General features: G+C 42.3%; 1 protein-coding gene across 1 annotated transcript in view; it reads left to right on the top strand.

Moving 5' to 3' along the window:
• The window catches only part of LOC115380245 (titin-like), a 228,925-nt gene that overhangs the window by 55,054 nt on the left and 152,437 nt on the right, over nucleotides 1-21,434 (top strand). The window contains 11 exon segments of the mRNA XM_030081336.1: nucleotides 148-426; nucleotides 543-821; nucleotides 11,573-11,863; nucleotides 13,213-13,500; nucleotides 14,753-14,863; nucleotides 16,337-16,622; nucleotides 17,074-17,257; nucleotides 17,350-17,433; nucleotides 17,995-18,262; nucleotides 19,693-19,902; nucleotides 20,012-20,089. Coding sequence (XP_029937196.1) covers nucleotides 148-426; nucleotides 543-821; nucleotides 11,573-11,863; nucleotides 13,213-13,500; nucleotides 14,753-14,863; nucleotides 16,337-16,622; nucleotides 17,074-17,257; nucleotides 17,350-17,433; nucleotides 17,995-18,262; nucleotides 19,693-19,902; nucleotides 20,012-20,089 — 2,358 coding nt within the window.

Here is a 21,434-nt window from a genome sequence, read left to right as displayed (position 1 = left end):
CCCTTTTTATTCAAGATATCTAAGATTTACTGATGACTTCTAGCTGATTACATCTTTAGAAATTCCATTGCCCATGCTTTCCTCGTAATATTTATCTCAGCATAATATGGCCCAATGCGCTGACACCACTCCCATTGTTTCTCTTAGAGCCACCAGTGTTTGTACGAGGCTTGGAGTCCAAAGACGTTGTGAAAGGGTCTGAGATGATGCTTGAGGGCCAAGTCTCTGGCTCTTCTCCCTTTACAGTATCATTTTATAAAAACACAAAGCCGGTTAGGAACGATAAGAGGCACAAGATTACTCTGAAAGACAATCTGGTAGCCCTGCAAGTGCTGGCAGTGGAAGCAGGCGACACTGGCACTTACCAGTGTACTGTTGAGAATGAAGTGGGTATTGCCTCTTGTGACTGTCAAGTAACGCTCAAAGGTTGGTCTAGAAACTATGGATTTACCTTTAATTCATTTGATAAAAAACACTTTTCAATATGTACTTTAGCTGCATTTGATAAAGACTGATAAAATTTTATGAATTTTTGTTTGTAGAACCACCATCATTTGTGCAAAAGCTGGAGAACCTCACTGCCCTGGTGGGCAGTGAGGTTTCTCTTCAGTGTACTCTGAAAGGCTCAGAGCCCATGACTGTGTCCTGGCTGAAAGATGACCATGAAATCAAAGAGGCCGAAAATATTCAAATTACCTATGAGAACAGGACTGCGCTCCTGCAAATTAACAACATACAGAGGAAACATGGCGGCAAATACACCTGCCATGCTCAAAACCAGGCTGGGAGCCAGAAGTGCTCTGCAGTGTTTGAAGTCAAAGGTTTGTTGTGATGCTGGAGATTATCTGCTAATTTGCAGTCTCTCTTCGCTGTTCTGAGTCAGTTATTGATTTTAGCTCCGAATCTTTTGCCATTTTTAGTGAATGATGTTTGAGAGTCTTTGTTGAATGTTTTGTTTGACATCTCAGAACCAGCCAAGATCACAGAGGAGGCCAAATCGGTCAGTGTAACTCAGGGGGATCCAGCCACTCTAGAGGCCAGATTCTCAGGCACCAAACCCCTGAAGGCCACGTGGCTGAAGGATGGCAAGGAGCTGAAATCAGGCCAGAGATATAAAGTACAGAGCACAGATGCTAGCTCTATACTCAAGATACTTAAAACAGAGAAAAGTGATGCTGGTGAATACACCTTTGAGGTTTCAAATGATGTTGGCCACAGTTCTTGTGAGGCTACACTCAATATTCTAGGTCAGTTCATAATTTCTGATCATGTTTGTATTTGTTAATTTCTGAGATTTCATATTATGACTTTGAATGGTACTCTCACCATTTATTTTTCTATCTATGCTAGATCAAATAATTCCACCGTCTTTCACAAGAAAATTGAAGCAGTCGGAGGGCATCAAGGGATCATTTGCCCATTTGGAGTGTCTTGTGTCTGGCTCTTTGCCTATAACAATACAGTGGTACAAAGATGAAAAAGAGATCCAGGCTGATGAGAAACACAAAAACACATTCTTTGAAAACGTTGCTTTCCTGGAAATCTCTCGTCTTGATAGTAAAGACAGTGGCAGCTATACCTGCATTGCTAAAAACAAGGCTGGCACCGTCCAGTGCTCTGGTGTCTTGTTTGTCAAAGGTTTGGGCACAGTTCACATTTTTAGTGTTGTACTGCATTCGTGTATAATTACATTATCAGTTTCATGATTAGTATGACTGATATGATGGGTTTTTTTCTGCCAACAGAACCACCATGTGTTCTTGAAAAGCCCGAATCCATGAATGTGTTGCCTGGGTCAAAGGTCCAGTTTAATGTGCTTGTCTCTGGCACGCCACCACTGACTATTAAGTGGTTTAAAAACAACAAAGAGATTGTATCTAGCTCTGACTGTTACGTGATAAAAGACAACACTTCGAGTTCACTGGAGCTCTTCTTTGCCAAAGCCTCTGACTCTGGAGACTATGTCTGTGAAATACAGAATGATGTGGGGTCTACTTCATGCCAGGCAACACTCTTTGTCAAAGGTTGTTATTGGTCTTGAGTTATCATTAACTTCATCCCCAATCACCTGATGGTTGTACTGATGGTCATTTTTTTCATTTTTATTCCATAGAGCCTCCCAAGTTCACACGGAGCCCTGACCGGGTGTCTGTGGTTCGTCCTGGTCAGAGTAAAGTGTTTGAGTGCCAGGTGACAGGGACACCTGAGATAGACATCTACTGGTTCAGAGAAGGCTCTGAGATCAGCCCCAGCGATAGACACAAGATGTCCTTCATTAACTCTGTGGCCACTCTGGAGATCAGTGGGTCTGATACTAAAGACAGCGGGCTTTACTACTGTGAGGCTCGTAATGAGGCTGGTAGCGAGAGCTGCAGCATGGAGCTCAAAGTCAAAGGTTAGTTGTCTTAGAAGGTGTGGAGTTGGATGAATAGGATTTTTTTAATAGGTCCAATTGGAAACAGTGTTTCCTTTCCACGGAAAAGGCAGGAATAGTCAGATTTCCAAGTATCTGTCATCCAAATTGAAGGACAATTCCATCTTAATTGGAGTGCTTGCTAATTTCTGCTCTGCCCTGCAGCTATGGTTGAGCAGTTAGGTCCAAAGTGGAATATCTGGAATGACATTTGGTGACAGTATTCATGCTGGCTAGAGGATGAAACCTGGCAATTTCGATGACCCTATGAGCTTCCCCCTAGCACCACCAGCAGGCCCAACGGGGCTCCTGCATTCAAGATAATGCTCTTGTTGCACTGTAATAGCAAGCATGTTTGTTTTTTTTTTTTTTTTTACATGCCTGTGCAATGCTTAAAGTCATACGTACACTTTTAAATCACAGTGCCTCTTGGGCTCATTCACTCTTATTTTATCTTCAAACATCATAAGACAACACCAAAGAGTTCTAATTTTGTGTTGTGAATTTGTGTAATATCAGGTTAAAAACATTCACATCTTCAGTTCTGATCTGCATTTTATACTATTTGAAAGCAGTGAGTACAGTTAAATTTCCCAGTTTTCTCTCTTTCAGCCAATAGCAAATATTCTCTGTGGTTACACTAGGACTCACCCTCTGTCAGTCACCCATTCAAGCCAACAAAGAATTTTAGTGGTTTAGGATCACAGTCCAGATCTTATTTTCCTGGGGAAACACTGTTTTCAAAGTGCAGCAGTTTTTGATATGGCATAAGATGGTAACTGTGTTCAGTCTTGAGGAAATTAGATGACTTCTTGTTTTCTTTCACCTCAGAGCCACCATCATTTATTAGAGAGCTGGCCCCGGTGGATGTTGTCAAGGGCTCCACTGCCTGTTTTGATTGTCAGGTGATTGGAACAGGTCCGTTTGAAATAACATGGCACAAAGACCTGAAGGAGATTAAACCCAGTGCCAAGCACAGCTTCTCCCAAGCCAATGCCACTCTGAGTCTAGAGGTGCAGAAATGTGACACCGTTGATATTGGAGAATACCAATGTACGGTTTCTAATGAGGTGGGAAGCTGTGCATGCAAAACTGTACTGAGAATCAAAGGTTGGTGTCATTAAAGATAGAAATAATATTTTAATGCTTTAATCACTTGAAGTAACAGCTGACCATTGACATTAATATTTCATTGGTTTACTGATAGAACCACCAACATTTACCAAGAGGATTGAGAACATTGTCACGGTTCTGGGCAAAATGGCGGAGTTTCAGTGTCTTGTGAAGGGTTCTCCCACTCTGTCTGTGCAATGGCAAAAAGATGAGAACTGGATTTTGGAGGATCCAAAGATTGAAAGGACTTTTGAGAACAATGTGGCCATGCTCAGGATTCCTGCCTGTGAGGCGTGTCACAGTGGGAAGTACACCTGCCAGGTTGTAAATGAGGCAGGAAAGGACAAGTGCTTTGCCACCCTCATGGTGCAAGGTAAATCCCAGGCTTCCATTGTATAGAAATACATTAAATCTTTGCTCAGAAGCTTAGTAACCCATGCTTTGATCAGTCCTGTCATCGATGGAAGTATGAGTATCAAAGTCATGACTCTTTTATATTGTAGAGCCCCCTCACATCACAGAGAAACCTGAGGTGATAAAGGTGACTGCCGGAGACCCAGTCAGTCTCGACTGTAAGGTAACTGGTTCTCCTGAGCTCAAGGTGAAGTGGATGAAAGGTGGCAAGGAACTGCAGTCCATCAGGCAGTACAAGCTCAGCTTTGAGAACAACATCAGCAGCCTAAAGATTCAGTCTGCTCAGAGAGAGGATGAAGGAGAGTATGTGTTTGAGGTGGCAAACCACATCAGTAGCTGCACCTGCAAAGTCAAAGTGGTCGTATTAGGTTAGTATAGTATATATATTCTATATGTTTTACTGTGGGCCATAGAGATTTATTGAATATTATTCTAACCATTTCGCTGTCATTCCTCTGGGAACAGAACAAGTAATTCCCCCGAACTTCATCAAACCTTTGTCGGAAATGCAGGAGATATTGGGCTCCTTTGTTCAGATCTGTTGCAAAATATCTGGGTCCCTCCCTATCTCTGTGGAATGGCAGAAAGACGGGAGCAAAATCTCTAGCGGTGTAAAACACAAGCTCATCCAGCAGGACAACTCAGTGTCCATAGAAATCGAACAGCTAGAGAGATCTGATGCAGGCTCCTACTCTTGCAAACTGACCAACAAAGCTGGAAGTTGTGAATGCAGCGGATCCCTCATGGTCAAAGGTTAGATAAAAAAAATCTCCAAAGTCACTGGTCATATAATCCTGTTGCAAAGACAGTGGTGATGAAGGTGAGTACCTCTTTAACCTGGTTCATCTTGTTCCCTTCAGAACCTCCCAGCTTTGTGGTGGTGCCTGAATCCCAGGCCACCGTGCCTAACGCCACTGTGCGCTTCAGAGGCACCTTTAAAGGAACGGCTCCGTTCACTGTCAAATGGTTCAAGGATGACACTGAGCTCATGACTGGGCCCTCTTGTTTCACAGGACTGGAGGGATTGTCTTGCTTCTTAGAGCTCTATTCAGTGGGTGTTGCCCAGAGTGGAATTTACTCTTGCCAAGTCAGCAACGAGGCTGGCTCTGTACGTTGCAGTGCAGACTTAACAGTCAAAGGTTCGATCTAATTCTTTTCAATCAACTCTTGCTTGGCTGCCTTTCATCTCACATCTGCATCACTGGCAAGAAGTGACTTTGTGTCATGGAATTGGGTTTTAACGTGTTCCCAGCTTTGCAGTACTTCCATCCCTTTCACTGCGATTTAATCTCTTTCAGAGATGCTACGGCTTCCCTTCAAGAACTGTCCGCCTTTGTGTTGCTCCTGCTTCTCCACTGCTATTCCACCTTTGATACTAACAAAACCATCATCATCGCTAGCTCATATCCTCAAATCATCTCTTTGCTCGCCTTCTGTGTCTCATAACCAACCGTTAAATGTCCTACCTGCTTCCAGCTGCTAACATGTCTGTATTTTGGCTTTCCAGAACCCCCGGAGTTTGTGCTGAAACTCCCTGCCTCTAAGTTTGTGAAGCAGGGTGAGCCACTCCGCCTGGAGTGCAAAGTCAATGGCACAGCTCCTCTGACAGTGACCTGGTACAAACACGACACTAAGGTCACAGATGGGGGCAACCACAGGACATCATTTGTTGACTCCGTGGCAGTTCTGGAACTGCTCACCACCAGCTTTGATGACGATGGAGTTTATACCTGCGAAGCTCAGAATGATGCTGGCAGTGTCAGCTGCAGCACCACACTTACCGTTAAAGGTCAGCCTCTCAGCGACTGCACAGTCGTCATGATCTTCATTTTTCATTGTGTTTACTGTTTCTTCTATCTTTCTGATCCACTGGCTGCTCTAGTTGTTCACCAGTGTGTCAGTGACATATTAGTAATTGAAGAAACATTTTATTGGTGACAAAGAGAAATTGCATTTCTTAAGAGTATCATTATGGCTCCTTTGTCCTGTATGCCTCTTAACAGTTTTCCGATCTTTTTGTAGACCCGCCGTCTTTCGTCAAAGTGCCTCAGCCCATTGAAGGGTTGAAGGGCAAGGACGTGAGTTTATACTGTGAGATGAGCGGTACAGCTCCATTCCAGGTCACCTGGTTCAAAGACAGGAAGCCTCTGATGGAGAGCAGGAAATATAAGATGGTCAGCGAGGGCAGCTCAGCTACCCTGCATGTCATTGGATTAGAGACCTCGGATGCCGGCGAATACGAATGCAAAGTGTCAAACAGTGTAGGAAGTGAAACCTGCCAGACATCAGTTAATCTCAGAGGTCAGTAGAAATGCGATGATCTCAAATGAAAATCATAAATTAATGTTAGATTTGCGGATTATCTTGTCACCTTGCTGACTTTCCCTCTGCGTTGTTTTTTCCTCTCTTCAGAGCCACCGTCGTTTGTGAAGAAACTGTCAAACATGACAGTGATACTGGGAGAGGAGGTGACCCTTGTGGCCACCGTTAAAGGCTCTGAACCCATAACTGTGTCCTGGGTTCAAGACAAGGATCACATTCTCAGGGACGGTGACAACAGGAAAATCACCTTTGAGAACAACCAGGTTTCTCTTAAAGTCTTTAAGGCTGACACAACCACAGCAGGCAAATACACCTGCCAGCTCAAAAATGATGCTGGGAGTGTGGAATGTTTTGCTAACTTGACTGTTCTAGGTGTGTAACCATATAATTCTCTCTTTCTCTTGCAGTTATTTGTTTTCTTTCTCCTTATTCTCTCTCCCTATTTGTTTTCCATTTATATAAAGAAAAAAATTTGCTCTTCTCTCTTGATTTTCAGAACCTGCTAAGATAGTGGATAAGCCTGATGCATTGAGTGTGACGGCAGGCGATATTGCTGCACTAGAGGTCAAAGTGTGTGGAACCCCAGAGCTCATACCTAAGTGGTTCAAAGATGGTGTGGAGCTGGCCTCTGGGAGGAAATACAAAATCTCCTTCTCTAAGATGATCTCAAGCCTGAAGGTGCTCTCGGCTGAGAGGATAGATTCTGGAGAGTACACTTTTGAGGTTAAAAATGAGGTTGGGAAGGACCTGAGTAAAATAAACCTCACTGTTTTAGGTTGGTGTCTTCTTCGTACCTGCAGTTTGTTGATATTATGATCATCTATGTTTGTGTCTGTCTTTTCTTATGCACCAGTTCCTAATCCTTTCCATCCCAAACAGATAAGCTCATACCCCCAACATTCTCCAGAAAGTTGAAGGATTGTAACACAGTTGTTGGAACATCTGGAGAAATGGAATGCAAAGTGTCTGGTTCCCCACCTTTCACGATCTCATGGTATCATGATGGGGAGGAGATACAGAGTGGGCCAAATTATGAGATTGCATTCAGTGACAACAACTGCACACTGAAGGTGCCCACTCTTAAGTTGTCTGACTCTGGAGTGTACAAATGCAAAGCAGTCAACGAGGCTGGATCCAGTGAAACCAGCGGCTCTTTTATTGTGAAAGGTCAGTATGGAGACCGCATGCTGTCACTGTGGGACATATGGTGACTGTTGTTCAATGACAGGCTTGTCGTCTGCACACTGTCTAACTTTATTTAAATAAGGCCAGTTTGTAGTCTATATAGACTGTAGATATCGCTACAGTGTTGCCAACGATCCATCATCACTCACGTGTACTGAATATACCAACGATCACAGAGTGTATCGCCGAAGTCCAATCATTTGCTTGTAATCATATAGGCAGTGACACAATAACACAATAATTAATAGTTTTACTTAAACCATTTTTGGGGTTTTGGGTGAATACTCTTTTCTGATTGGCTGGCAGGTGTGTGTAAAAACCATGTATTGCACACATAGTTCAGCTCAAGTGTAACCACAGTTATAAGGTCACCTGCTATCCAACGTGTAACCCTTAACAACACCAAAATGCACAGCTGAGTTATCGACTTGATAAACTAACCACTGGGAAGGAAAACACACCAGTGGAGTTTTTCTTATATTGTTTCCTCTTCTGTCCTTTGTGTTGTTGGTAAATGACCGTGGTATACGTGGGATAACTTTTAGGTGTGCATAAAGCGCTTTAAAGGCACAATGTGGAGTTTGTTCAATATCCCTTAGATATTAAATTTGCTAATATCTGATCTTCCATTACTATGAATTTGCTGTCATATGAAGTCAAAATTATGGAGACGTTGGAAGCACTGTGCTGTTACCATGACAACTGAGGGAGTGATGGGGTCAAAGTTCAAATAAGCTGCGTCTCAACACACAGCGCAACGACCGCCAGGACGATGATGATTCACATATAAACCAGATGTCATTTCAAACGACCATGAAATTTGATTATCGCTGGTGGCAGCCACCGCAAATCTCTGCTAAACTGTAAACTGGTCAATAAATGTATCATGTATCATCAGGTTAGACAGTGTGCAGGAGCCTTTTTGTAAGTTTTGATCCACTTATCCCTCTCCTACGCACTTGTCTCATGAAAAAGATATGCAAGGTGTTCGCTGTCAAATTCCACCATGTTCAAAGTTCCTAATTTCTGTTTACATCCAGAACCGCCATCATTTGTGGTGCCGCCTCAGCCTGTGGAGGCGATGCCAGGCAGTAATGTGACATTCTCAGCCATGGTGAAGGGCACTGCCCCTCTCAAATTGAAGTGGTTCAGAGGAACCAAGGAGATTGTGCCTGGACAGGGCTGTGAAATTGCCTTGAAGGATAACAAAGCTATTTTGGAGCTTTTCAGTGTGGACAAATCGCACGCTGGAGAGTACACATGCCAGATCATTAACGATGCAGGAAAGGAAAGCAGCCCAGTTAACCTGACAGTCAAAGGTTTGTTTATATGGAGCAATTTCTCACAATCTCACACTGTAGTTATTAATTTAATGTTTCCTCTGCATGCGCCTTTCCTCAACTAGTTTTCCCTTTGTTATGTCAACGAACTGATGTCTTCTGTTGTGTCACCCAGAGCCTGCATGCTTCTCCAAGAAACTGAAGGACATATCGGTTGAGAAAGGTAAAGTGTTGATACTAGAGTGCTCGTACACCGGAAGCCCTAAGATCACAGTGAACTGGTACAAAGATGGCCAGCAGATCTTTGCCTCTTATAAGTACAACATCACCACAACTGAAAGCTCCTGTATCTTGGAGTGTCTGAGCACGGATGACAAAGAGGCTGGTGGAAAATACTCTTGTGAAGTGTCCAACGATGCTGGAAAAGACACATGTGAGGCAACTGTCTCCATCCTAGGTTAGTTCACCTTCTTTTGTCTGATAACGAATGAACCACTATGTCTTTATTTGGTTTGTGCTGCATGAATTGTGTATACTTGATGTTTATATGATTGGTTTGTCTGAATGGTTCATATCCATCACTGTAGAACCGCCCTATTTTGTTGAGACTTTGGAGCCCATGGAGGTGACAGCAGGAGACGCGGTGTGTTTGAAATGCCAGGTGGCCGGGACACCTGAAATCAAGGTGTCTTGGTTCAAGGCCGATGGCAAAGTGAGGTCCAGCCCCACCTGCAAGTTAGAGTACACAAAAGGTGTTGCCTGCCTGAAGCTAAGTAAAGCCACCAAGGCTGACATTGGAGAATACACCTGCAAGGCAGAGAACCGTATTGGCTCTGCCTCCTCCACCTGCAAGCTCAATGTCCAAGGTGATCTTCTAAGTGTCCAGACTTCACTGTCTGATTCTGTCTTGTGTAATAGTCTTCCTTTTTCTTCATAATAACCACTCCTTCATGCCATCTCCAAACACTGCTAATCTGCCTCTAATCACATTTACACAGTTTATGATAGTAATTCATTCTTATCGACTGTATTACTGAAAGGTGCAATCAACAGACAAGAAACCTCTTTCATTTAGTCTGTAAATGCTCATTTTGTTATTTGTTTTCAAAGTATATGAAATGCTATAAAAAAAAATCCATCTATAGTAAAGTCATTTAGAGTCATACTAGCTCTTAAAAACCTTTTTCTCCAAAGTAAAACAAATCTGCTAGTGGGATAAAGTAATCCCATGTGTTCCCAATGCAGCTACACTTTTTCAGTTTTTTTTTTCTGGGAAAAAGTATAAATATATTTAAACAAGGAGGAATAAGGCAGGTCAGCCACTAGGATGAAAAAAATGACACTTGATTCAAGAACATGCATTGGAAAACAGTGGAATTATCTCATCCCACTGGCAGATTTTTTTTTTTACCTTGTTTGAATAAAAACAATATTTGAACAGTGAAGATGAGGCTGAAAGATGAAGACTTTAAGGGAACAGGCTGAAAACTATTTTGGCTGGAAAGAAATCATTGCTAATCAAGGTAAAACTCTAGATTTTGCACCTTGTTTGAAAACAAAACAAAACAAAACAAGACTTGAGCACTGGCTTTGAGACTAAATGACTTGATGGATGTTTTTTCGCAGTGTGGTGCTAGCTGGTTCAGTCTTCCACTAAAGTCATTCACTTACAAATGCTTCCTGTTCCAGAGGCTAAAACGCCACCGTCCTTCCCTAAGAAAATTACCAGTCTCCAGCAGACCGAGGGCCAGCCGGTCAGGTTTGAGTGCCGCGTGGCGGGCTCCTCCCCCATCGAGGTGTCCTGGATGAAGGACGGAGAACCTCTGAGGCACGGAAGCGAATTCTCCATGCTGTACGACGACAACACGGCCGTCCTGGAGATCAGCCACAGTGAGATGAGGCACTCTGGGGAATACACCTGCGTTGCCACCAACAGTGTCGGCACGGCTTCCTGCAGAGCCAAGCTCACTCTTCAAGGTCTGTCTGGGGGATCTGGATCATACTGCAAGAGGTTTATCTGAGCTCATATGATGTGTAGAGAGTTGTGTAAATGGAAAAATGGCATTATAGAGTTAGTTTTATAATGACATTTCTCAAATAGCACTTTTGGTGTAAGAATGATAACAGCTTAAGAGGGTTATGTAACAAATGTTTTGATTTATTTCAACATGGTTAATTAAAATATAGTTATGTTGCCTTTTGGTTTATTATCATTGACACAGATACTTTCATTTATCTTAATAATTTATGTTGTGGTCGGTTTCTGATCTTGTCATCTTCTTTCCGACAATATAAGGCTATGTTATGCCTATCTGTGAAAATATATTTACATTTAAAGGCTTGTTTGTTGTTCTTGTTCTATCTTCCTCCCACTCTTTTATGGACCCTGCAGAACCGAGATATGCGCCCGTCTTTGACAGGAAGTTGTCACCAAAGGAAGTGACAGTGGGCGACAGCATTGAGCTGGAGTGTCACATGACTGGGTCTGCCCCCATTAAAGTCACATGGTCCAAAGACCATAAAGATATCCGCTCTGGGGGAAATTATAAGATGAGCTGTGTGGATAACACCCCCCACCTGACCATTCTGAAGGCAGATAAAGCCGACACGGGGAGATACTTTTGCCATGCTTCTAATGACATGGGGAAGGACTCTTGTTCCTCAGATATCACTGTGAAAGGTATTTGACCTGGGCCACTTTAATGTCATCAGGGTTGTTTTGGCCCTGTCTTCTGAAACTGGTGATAATGCTGCTTCACTCAAGCCTCATTGTAGGCGTTCTTTATGCCATGGCCTTTATTTCCCCTCCTTACCATACCTTTCTTTCTTCTCCTTCCACCTTCAGAGCGCAAAAACCCTCCGGTATTCACCAAAAAGCCCTCTGAGAATATTGAGGACACCGAGGGCAAACTGGTGAAGATTGAGGGTCGTGTCTCTGGCTCCCAGCCCATTGCAGTGGCGTGGTACAAGGACAACACAGAGATCTACAGCTCTGACAAATATGACATTAGCTTTAAGAGCAATGTGGCTGTGCTGTGCATCAAGAGCAGCCAGGTGTCTGACAGCGGCAGGTACTCCTGCCAGGCCACAAACGAAGCCGGCAAAGCCTCCTGCGACTTCTCAGTGGGCATTGCAGGTGGGTTCAGTTTACAACACTGTGCCACACACATTACAGCACAAATACACTGGTGCCTGAAAGATTGCGAACCCTTTAGAGTTTTCCCTATTTCTGCATAAATGTGGCCTAAAATGTGATCAGATTTTAATACAAGTCCTAACACAGATAGAGAGCCAAATTAAACAAATGAGACAGAAAACTTGTATATTTTTTTCTTTAGGAAAATCATTTAATCTTACATATTTGCGCGAGGCAAACGTATGCAAGTGTCAGTGCTAATGACTAATGGAGGCAGCTGCTTCAGTTCAGATGATGAGGCTGGAAGTGTTGTAGAGGTGTGTGTCCTGCCAGCACACACACCCCCTGCTTATGGACCAAGTCTGTTCTGACCAAGACAGTTTGGTCGGTGTGAACCTGACTCCAACACAACGGGACCTTAGAAGAAGTTTTATAGAGAAGCACAGAGCTAGAAAACTTTACATGAAAATGTATGAATTGAAGTGCCACAATAAAATGCAGCACAGGGTTAAAGGACCGCATCACTCCTGTTTTACTTCCTGTCAGCAGCCATGATCGTATCTGTCTGTCACAAATATCAGTTGCAATATACTTTGGTATCTTATGGCACTTTTCCAATAGTACCTACTCGGCTCGACTCGGCTCAACTCTACTCGGTTTGTAAGCTTTTCCATTATGTGGTAGTACCTGGTACCAGGTACTATTTTAGTACCTACTCGGCCGGGGTTCCAAGCAAGCTGAGTCAAGCTGAGTCGAGCTGAAATGTGACGTAAACACCGTGCAGGTCACTGATTGGACAGGGAGCAACAACACATGAGAGCGACTCCTTCACGAAAACCAAACCCAGCATTTTTAAAAGAAAACGGCAACAGCGACCATGCACATTGATCATCGTCAAAGTCGGAAAATGGTAAGCAAACCGGTACCGTGGTCAAATGAAGAGGTGGAGACTTTCCTGTGCTTGGCGGTGTGGCTGCCTTGCTATGACGACTCCACCGACAGCGAGGTGGTACTCAATTGTAATGGAAAACCACCAAAACCGAGGCAAGCCGAGTCGAGCTGAGTACGTACTAGTGGAAAAACGCCATTAGAATTCAGTCCTGCTCATATTACAAAAAAAAAAAAAACATCTGAAAAACTGCTCTGGTTTGTTAACCAGGAGTCAGAATAAGACTGGTATGGTTCTTGTAATGGGAATATCTTTTTAAAAGGTTTTTAAAGACAACACAGCACATCCCGCTGTCTTATCCATGTTAACAAATTTTCCAAATACATACCCAGTAAATGTTATTTGGCCACCTTTCTGTATGAAGTGTCCTTAACTGAAACTTTGATTTCTTTTACTCCAGAGTCCAAGAAACCTCCAGTCTTTGATGTTCCTCTCAAACCAGTGAATGTCGAGGAGGGGGAGAAGCTGAGCCTGAAATGCCACGTCTGTGGTTCTCCCCCTCTGAAGATCCAGTGGATGAAGGACAGGAAGGATCTGAGCTCCGGTGGCAGCACCAGGATCAGCTTCTCCGACGGTACCGCCTGCCTGGAGATTACCCAGGCCTCCAGACACGATGCAGGAGATTACCTCTGCAAGGCCACCAACGATGCCGGCAGTGAATTCTGCAAGGCCAAAGTCACCGTGAAAGGTTCAGTAGAAACATGAAGCCGTACTTTGATGTTTTCACGCCAAAATCACATATCTTTCCATTGCAGTAAACTGATGTGTGGAGGCCAAGCAGCAGCAAGCTTCACTTCCACTCTTTGACGAGAAGGTTTCAGTCCTGACTCGGGATCAGCCAGTTAGCAGGGCCAATATTAAGTTTATCTCAGTAACCAGTATTGTAATTTTGATTGACATGATGGCCGATATGAAAACGCTCTGACTCCGCCTCTCCATCTTAAAGACAGCAGAATAAAAGTGAGAGGGCGGGGCAACATTACTGATAATATGGACACAATGTTCATTTTCCTTTTTACTGGATTTAATAATTTAGTTTTACAGGAAGACAAAAACTCTAATTTGTTTTGTGTTGTAGGGTTACAGTTTTCCTTTCAGTTTTACCCGATTTAAACACTTAACTGCACATAAACAAACCACCGTCTGTACGCTTCTTATTGTGAAATATGTTCCAGACAAATGTGACTTTTATTCCTCAGCCTGATTTTGGCAGAACACTCAGTTCAGGACAAACCATATTTACATACGTTATCACGCTTCTCCACATCTGCTCGATGCAAACTACACACGGACAAATTAAGGTGCCAGCTGGGACCTAGAGTGGTTCTGAAGAGTGATGCCATATGAGAACCTCTTTTGGTTCCACTACCAGAACCAACCTTTCAGAGCAGAGTTCCTTTAATGATTCAGAGGATCTTAAAAAACCCTTGGTGGTTACCTCAAAGAAGACAGAAAAGATAAGGTACATTGAGAATAGCAGACATTTTCTTAAATAAATAATAAAGGTGTCAACTGAGAGAGAGAAAGAACCTTTCAGAGTTCACCGTTCTTAAGAGAGCCATTTCTTTAAATTGTTCCTTACAGAATCCCAAAATGTGCTTCAAAAACCAATTGGAAAAGTTCTTTGAGCAATCAGAAAAAAGTTCTTTAAATAAATATATTTTTTGAAATACAGATTGATGGAGACAATTGGTTCAGTGGGGAACCCTTTTCAAATGTTTGTTTTTTTTTTTCAAATGAGGAACCATCCACCAATTAAAGTGGTTCTTTGGTAGTTGATGGTTCTCCATGCAACCGCACAGTCTTTTAAAGAACCATTTTACAGCCATAATTTTTCTGTGTATAGACATTAATCAACCAAAAAAATGAGAAACATGAAAGGCGTTTGTTGTGTGTGTTTGCGTGGACAGTGTTGTGATGGTAGTTCTGTTGTGCTGCAGAGAAACCAGGAGCTGCTCCGGCTCCCGCTGAGGCTCCTGCAGCTGCTCCAGCCAAGAAACTGGACAACCTGTTCTTCATTGAGGAACCCAAGACGGCCCACGCCACTGAGAGTGAGTCCACGCCAGGGATCCACCCATAACGATACCCATACAGATCATTGGATACACTATTGTCCTTTAACGAGGAAATGTGTTGCCACCAATTTGTTCAGCACCTCACACACATGAAAAAAGGACTGACATGTAGGGCTGATATTCATTTGCAGTGAATTTGAAAATTGCAGTGTCATAATTTACAATATTAGAACACAAACCTTGCTTTGAATTAACCGTTATTTAATTAACATTATTGTATTCATAAAAAAAGAAAATGCAAAAAATTACTATAACATTTGTAAAAAAAAAAAACAAAAAAAACAAAACATGAGCAAAAAGCACCTCAAAAATTAAAAAAATGAGAGAAAACTATATTTATGATTGTTAAAATTATAGATAGATAGAGATAGATAGATAGATAGATAGATAGATAGATAGATAGATAGATAGATAGATACACTTTATTGATCCCAAACTGGGAAATTCTTATGTTACAGCAGCATTAATAGAATAGAAACATAAAATAAAATAAAATAAAATAAAATAGAATAAAATAAATGCAGAAATATATACAATAAATATATACAATAAAGACTACAGTAAAAATATATACATCCATCAATATGAGATATGAAATATACTGATGGTTCCAATGGATAAAAACAGTGTGATGTATATTAAACTAAGATGTAATAATATAATTAATAAATAAGCAGTTAAGGTGCTGAGTAGTGGAGCGTTAAAACAGGACTATAGTTGTCTCTGTCAGACAGATGTGATTTGTTGTACAGTGTGGTGGCTTGTGATGAAAACATCAGATCAGTGCTGCTGATCGGGTTTCTTTTCACAAGTATTTAAATTATTAAACTAAAATGAATTGTCCTCAATGCAAGTATGACTAACGCTAAATATATAATGATTATTGCCAAATTCTGAATATTGACCCCATTAATCAACCGCACCCAATAACTGATTGATCCCTGGCACAAACAGTTTAGTACACTGATGTGGGAGTTTTTTTCATGTGATCATCAGAGGCCTTAGATTTACCTGTTGAAATGAATGGGTTAGGGTTAGGTTTATGAATGCTTCTTCTGCCATCCCAGTTGCCTCTGTCATTCCAGTTCAGTTAAGATGAAGTGGCATCTGCATTCAAAACAGTAATTAAATCTCTGGGAAGCCTGACCTCTAGTGGTGAAAAGCAGGATGCCTGGTCTTTGGAGGCAGGTGATGTCACCAGCCATATAGAACAACAGGAAATGACATTATCTGCCACCAAAGACCAGGCATCCTGCTTTTCACCACTAGGGGTCACGCTTCATGAGTATTTGGGTTTTGGGGTTTAATTCCTGTGTAATGTTTCGGTGGCATCTACAACCAGCTCAGTTCTTATGTTCTGATTTAATGCAATTTATCAAGCTCATGTTGCTGTTAGATTGTTGTTACATGCAGAGTAAATATTCTGAATAATTCTGCTTGTCTTTGCAGAGGGCACCGCCACCTTCATCGCCAAGGTCGGAGGTGATCCTATTCCCAGTGTGAAATGGATGAAGGGCAAATGGAGGCAGATCACACATGGTGGTCGTATTTCCATCGAGCAGAAGGGACAGGAGGCCAAGCTGGAGATCAAAGAAGTGACCAAGTCTGACTCTGGCCAGTACAGATGTGTTGCCTCCAACAAGCACGGAGAAATTGAATGTAGCGCTGACATGCGCGTTGAGGAAAAGAAAGAGTCTGCAGGGTTAGAGGGAGACCTCCGAGCTAAACTGAAGAAGTGAGTTCATGTGCTTCTTGTCTTGGGAAGGTTTTCAATATGTTTCATAGATTTCGTTCTGGTATTTTCTCTCATCACCTGCTCTTCAGACAGTACAGTCAGCGCCGCCAGTGTGTTGTCTATTTGCACAAAAAACCCTCTGAATTCACCATAAAGACAGCAGGGCCGAGATGAAAGATGTATCTTTCATCTCGGCTGTTGCTGTTTTCCATCTTCATTAATGATCTCCCCACACATCAGTTCTGACTCTCAGATTCTATTATAAGCTGATGACACTGTGCTTTACTCCTCTAAGCCTGACCTCTCGCAAAGCCAATCTATGTTACTGGCTGATTTTGAAAGACCCCTTTGACAACGAGATGAATCATTTCAAGGGGTTTATCCTCTAAAAAAAAAAAAAGTTAATATCTTGCACCAACACCATTTAATGTGTCCCTCTGCCTTCCCTCAGGACCCCATCCAAGCAGAAGAGTCCACAGGAAGAGAAGGACATTGATATTGTTGAGTTGTTGAGGAACGTGGACCCCAAAGAGTACGAGAAATATGCCCGAATGTACGGCATCACCGACTACAGAGGCCTGCTGCAGGCCATCGAGCAGCTCAAGAAAGAGAAAGCTGAAGAAAGTGGAAGACCGGTAAACCTTTCCGGAAGTAGCTTGCACGTTGTGTGATGCAGTGTGGTGTCTCTGTAAATGTGGTGTTGAACTCTGGAGTTTTGTCGTTGCAGGAAATAGAGCGTGGAGACAGAGAGTCTGATGAGGACATGGCCCGACTGGTGGCCGACCTGCAGAAGAGAATGGAGCGCACCGAGGTTTGAATCTGTGTACTGTTAACATGCGCCGTCCAGCTTCATGCAGAACAAGCTACAATACAGCATCTGTTAAACCGCTCTGAGACAAAACACATGAAGCCTATGAACAAATTAGCCAGAAGAGACAGAATCCATCCAACGGGCTGTACTGCCTGTATGAATGGAATAAAACTGCAGACCTGTTGGAAATTTTCATTTTCATGTGGTGTCATAATTAAAGTTATTGCTGATGTCGATATAACACACCGATTAACAAGAAAATTTTTATCTGGCTTGTTGTCTAAAAAAGGTTGCCAACCCCAATTTAACTGATGAATCAGAGCTGAGGACATCACTGTGTTATTATTGGTATTTAACTGCAGTTGTATGTATGTTGTATGTGCAGTTGTTGTTCATTTGTAATCTTTCCATTAAGGACCACAGTGGTCCTTGATGGAAATATCAGTATTTCTGTTTCTGTAATGGTTGTCCTTTACTGTCACAATTTTCTTGATCAGTTGTGTTTTAGAAATGAGTTCAGTTCATTTCCAGAATACCCATGTGGTCTCCTCGTTTCTGTAGCCTGTCACTGTGATGAATGACATCTCTGATCAGTGCACCTTCACCGACAAGGACGCCGTGTTTGAGTGTGAGATCAAGATCAACTACCCAGAGATCACCCTGTCCTGGTACAAGGGCACGCAGAAGCTGGACAGCAGCGACAAGTACGACATCAGCATCGCTGGCGACTGCCACGTGCTGAAGATCAAGGACTGCCAGCCCAGAGACCAGGGCAACTACCGTGTGGTCTGTGGGCCCCACATCTCCAGCGCCAAGCTCACCGTCATGGGTCAGTACTGCACTGGTTTCACTGACGTCCCTCAGAAACTAAAACTCCATCTTTATATGCAGTCATGGTTGTCAGCGTCCTGAGCTGCTCAGGTTAATTTTGCAGAATGAAAAGTGCTGTAATCCACAATGTTTTAGTGCAATACCCTGATAACTCTTTAAAACCTAGAAGAAATCCCCTTTATCCAAAACAAAGCTAATAACAAATCGCTCCTTGTCCAGTGGAAATGCTTCTTGTTTTTTGTCAGTCTTGTCTCACAGAACATACACAAACACTGCGTGAATTGACTTTTTCCATCACCAATTTATTATTTATTTTCTTCAGACACATGCCCGCGGTCCACTTCTGGACCACAGCCCACCAGTTGAGAACCACTGATACACACTACATTCATTTCGTTTTGTGATACAAGTCGTATTTAAAGACACTGTTAGCATTCAATTACAGCTTTTACTTGTTGGCTGTTATTGATAAGGTACAGTTGGTTTGCCTCCCTGCTCATCACATATTGCTCACCAGACTGGCCAGGGAGGGTTTCTTTCTCCCTGCTGTCTTTGTTTATGGGGCTCTAAATAAACCTGAACTCCATCTTCACCAGCAACACCAACCTTAAACAACGTAAACTAGCAGAAATTTCTAGAAAACCTAATTGGGAGACAAAAAGAAAGGGATAAAGCCTTTTGCCTGCAGCCACAGAGACCCCCTCTAACAGATGCTCTCTGTTGTTTGTGTCTTTCAGAAGCGGAGGTGGAGAAGCATCTGCAGGACACATCGGGTAAGGAAGGCCACTCGTGCACACTGACTTGTCAGTTGTCCATCCCAAATGTACAGGCACAGTGGTTTAAAAATGGCAAGCAGTTAGAGATGAAGGGCAGGTACACGTCTGAGGTGAAACACAAGGTTCAGAAGCTTCTGATTAGAGACCTGAAGCCCGAAGACCAGGGCAGATACACCTGCAGATACGAGAACCTGGAGTCCTCCGCGGATCTCTGGGTGGAAGGTTTGTACCTGGAACGCGTCCTACAACCTTCTAGAAGTGGTCGATGTTCTGCCTTTCTACTAACCTCTTCAAATTGTGAGACTAATGTTGAAGATATTGATTTTTTTTTTCACCCACTCTTTCTTCCTGGACTTGTCCTTCTCTGTCTTAACCTTCTTTACGCCTCTCCTCGCCTGGGTGATCTTGCAAACTTTACCGCCATCATTTTCATTCTTTGCCTTCTTACATATCTCGTCTTGACTTAAATCCATCAACCCCCCAAAAATTCCAGTCATCATAACTGTCTCACTTACTTCGAAACACATCCCATCCTAACCCCGCCACTCATTTGGATTGTTTTGTAAATGAAAACTACGTTCAGATTAATTTTTCATACATTCCAGTTGCAAAGTGGCAACACATTTACCATTCACATGTTTATCTGTTTTAGCTGAACAAATTCATTTCACCAAACGCATCCACAACATCGAAGTCAACGAGCGCCAGTCGGCCACCTTTGAGTGTGAGGTTTCCTTCGACAACGCTATCGTGTCTTGGTACAAAGACACGTGGGAACTGAAAGAGAGCCCTAAGTACAACTTCAGAAGCGAGGGACGAAGACATTTCATGGTTATAAGAAATGTGACCACTGAAGACGAAGGTGTGTAGAGCGCCGTCGATCCCCAAGTGTCAACCTTTCCTCTGGATTTTTTGCCCCTGAGTGTTTTATGACTGCGTGTTAAAACGTCTTCATTACTAATCCCATTTAGGCGTGTACTCGGTGATTGTGAGGTTGGAGCCCAGAGGCGAGGCTAAGAGCACAGCTGAGCTTTATTTGTCTGGCAAAGGTACAGTTTCGTAGTCAGGCGCCACCTTTCATGCCTCTGTTCAGGATTTTGTCTGTTTAGTTTTTAACAAAGTATTCACTGTTCCCCCCTTTTCACAGAAATTGAACTAGCAATGGTACCCTTTGGTGAGTATTTCTTTTTTCTAGCCCCCTCAAAAGATTTAAATCCGCCACTTTTACAGAGCACCTCTTTGAATAAATAACATCAAAGTGTTCTACTAACATAATGTTTTTGTTTTAATTTGTGTCTATGTGCAGTCGATATCAAAACTTAATGTCTTCATCTATATACCAGTAGCTCATAATCCGTAACAGATTGTCCCTTACACATAAACCCAATTTCATATTCTGTAGATATCCCAGACTCCTCAGTACAGAGGCCTGAAGTGCCTTCATCTGTTGCAATCAAAGGTAAGACCAGGATCCCGTAGTTCACTGTGAAATCAATTAATCAAACTCAAAGTGGATTTCTTGCAAAATTTAAATACTTGCCCAATCTTTTAGAATCAGAATCAGAGACACTTTATTGATCCTTGAGGGAAAATTGGGTCAGTTGCAGCTGCTCAAATTATCATCAGAGGAATATATCATAAACATAAGTGAAATTGTAAGAAATATAAAAATATCAGAAAAAAGTATGTGCATTGTGTGCATTATATAGAAATATGTGTATTAATCCTAAAACAACACATTCAGAAAAAAGAAACTGAGAATATGTAAAAAGTATACCTATGAACACAATATTTAAACAGGATGAACAGGGATATTGCACAGATGAATTGTCATCAAATCCCACAGGTACAAAATAGTTAAATAAACCGTTAAATACAGGGTGGATGCTGTTTTCTGGCCTTTGAATTTAGACTCGGGTCTCTTGCTTAAGCAGTTTAATCGCAGCTCATTATTTGAAATGTGCAGATTGAACGTGCATTGACCGTTTATAGCCTGTAAGCGTAACATCTGTCGCTCTGAGCCAACATATCTTTTGTCTTTTAAAGAATCTTCCGAGTTCTATCACTATGAAGAAGAGATGGAACATAGAGGTACATGCTTTTATATTTTTTTAAATTTACATCTGTTAACTTCCCTCATCCACATTATTTCCTGCAGCCAGGGTAAACTAATTCATCCTACTATTGTTATATTTTTATACATTATGTCAATCTGCCAGTTATGGCGAGAAACATTTGACCACAATACCATAATTCACCTTTTAATGTGTGGTCTTCTCCTGCTACAATCCCTTAACTCAGTGATGGCTAAACTAACCATTTAACACCAAACAGAAGAACTTATCAGTTTTTTAATAATGGACACCCATACCGTTTTGTCTTCACAAGAATCCA

Source organism: Myripristis murdjan, chromosome 21, assembly GCF_902150065.1.
Source record: "Myripristis murdjan chromosome 21, fMyrMur1.1, whole genome shotgun sequence".
NCBI lineage: Eukaryota > Metazoa > Chordata > Actinopteri > Holocentriformes > Holocentridae > Myripristis > Myripristis murdjan.
Note: the sequence above shows the minus strand (reverse complement) of the source record. Positions and strands in the feature narration are given on the sequence as shown.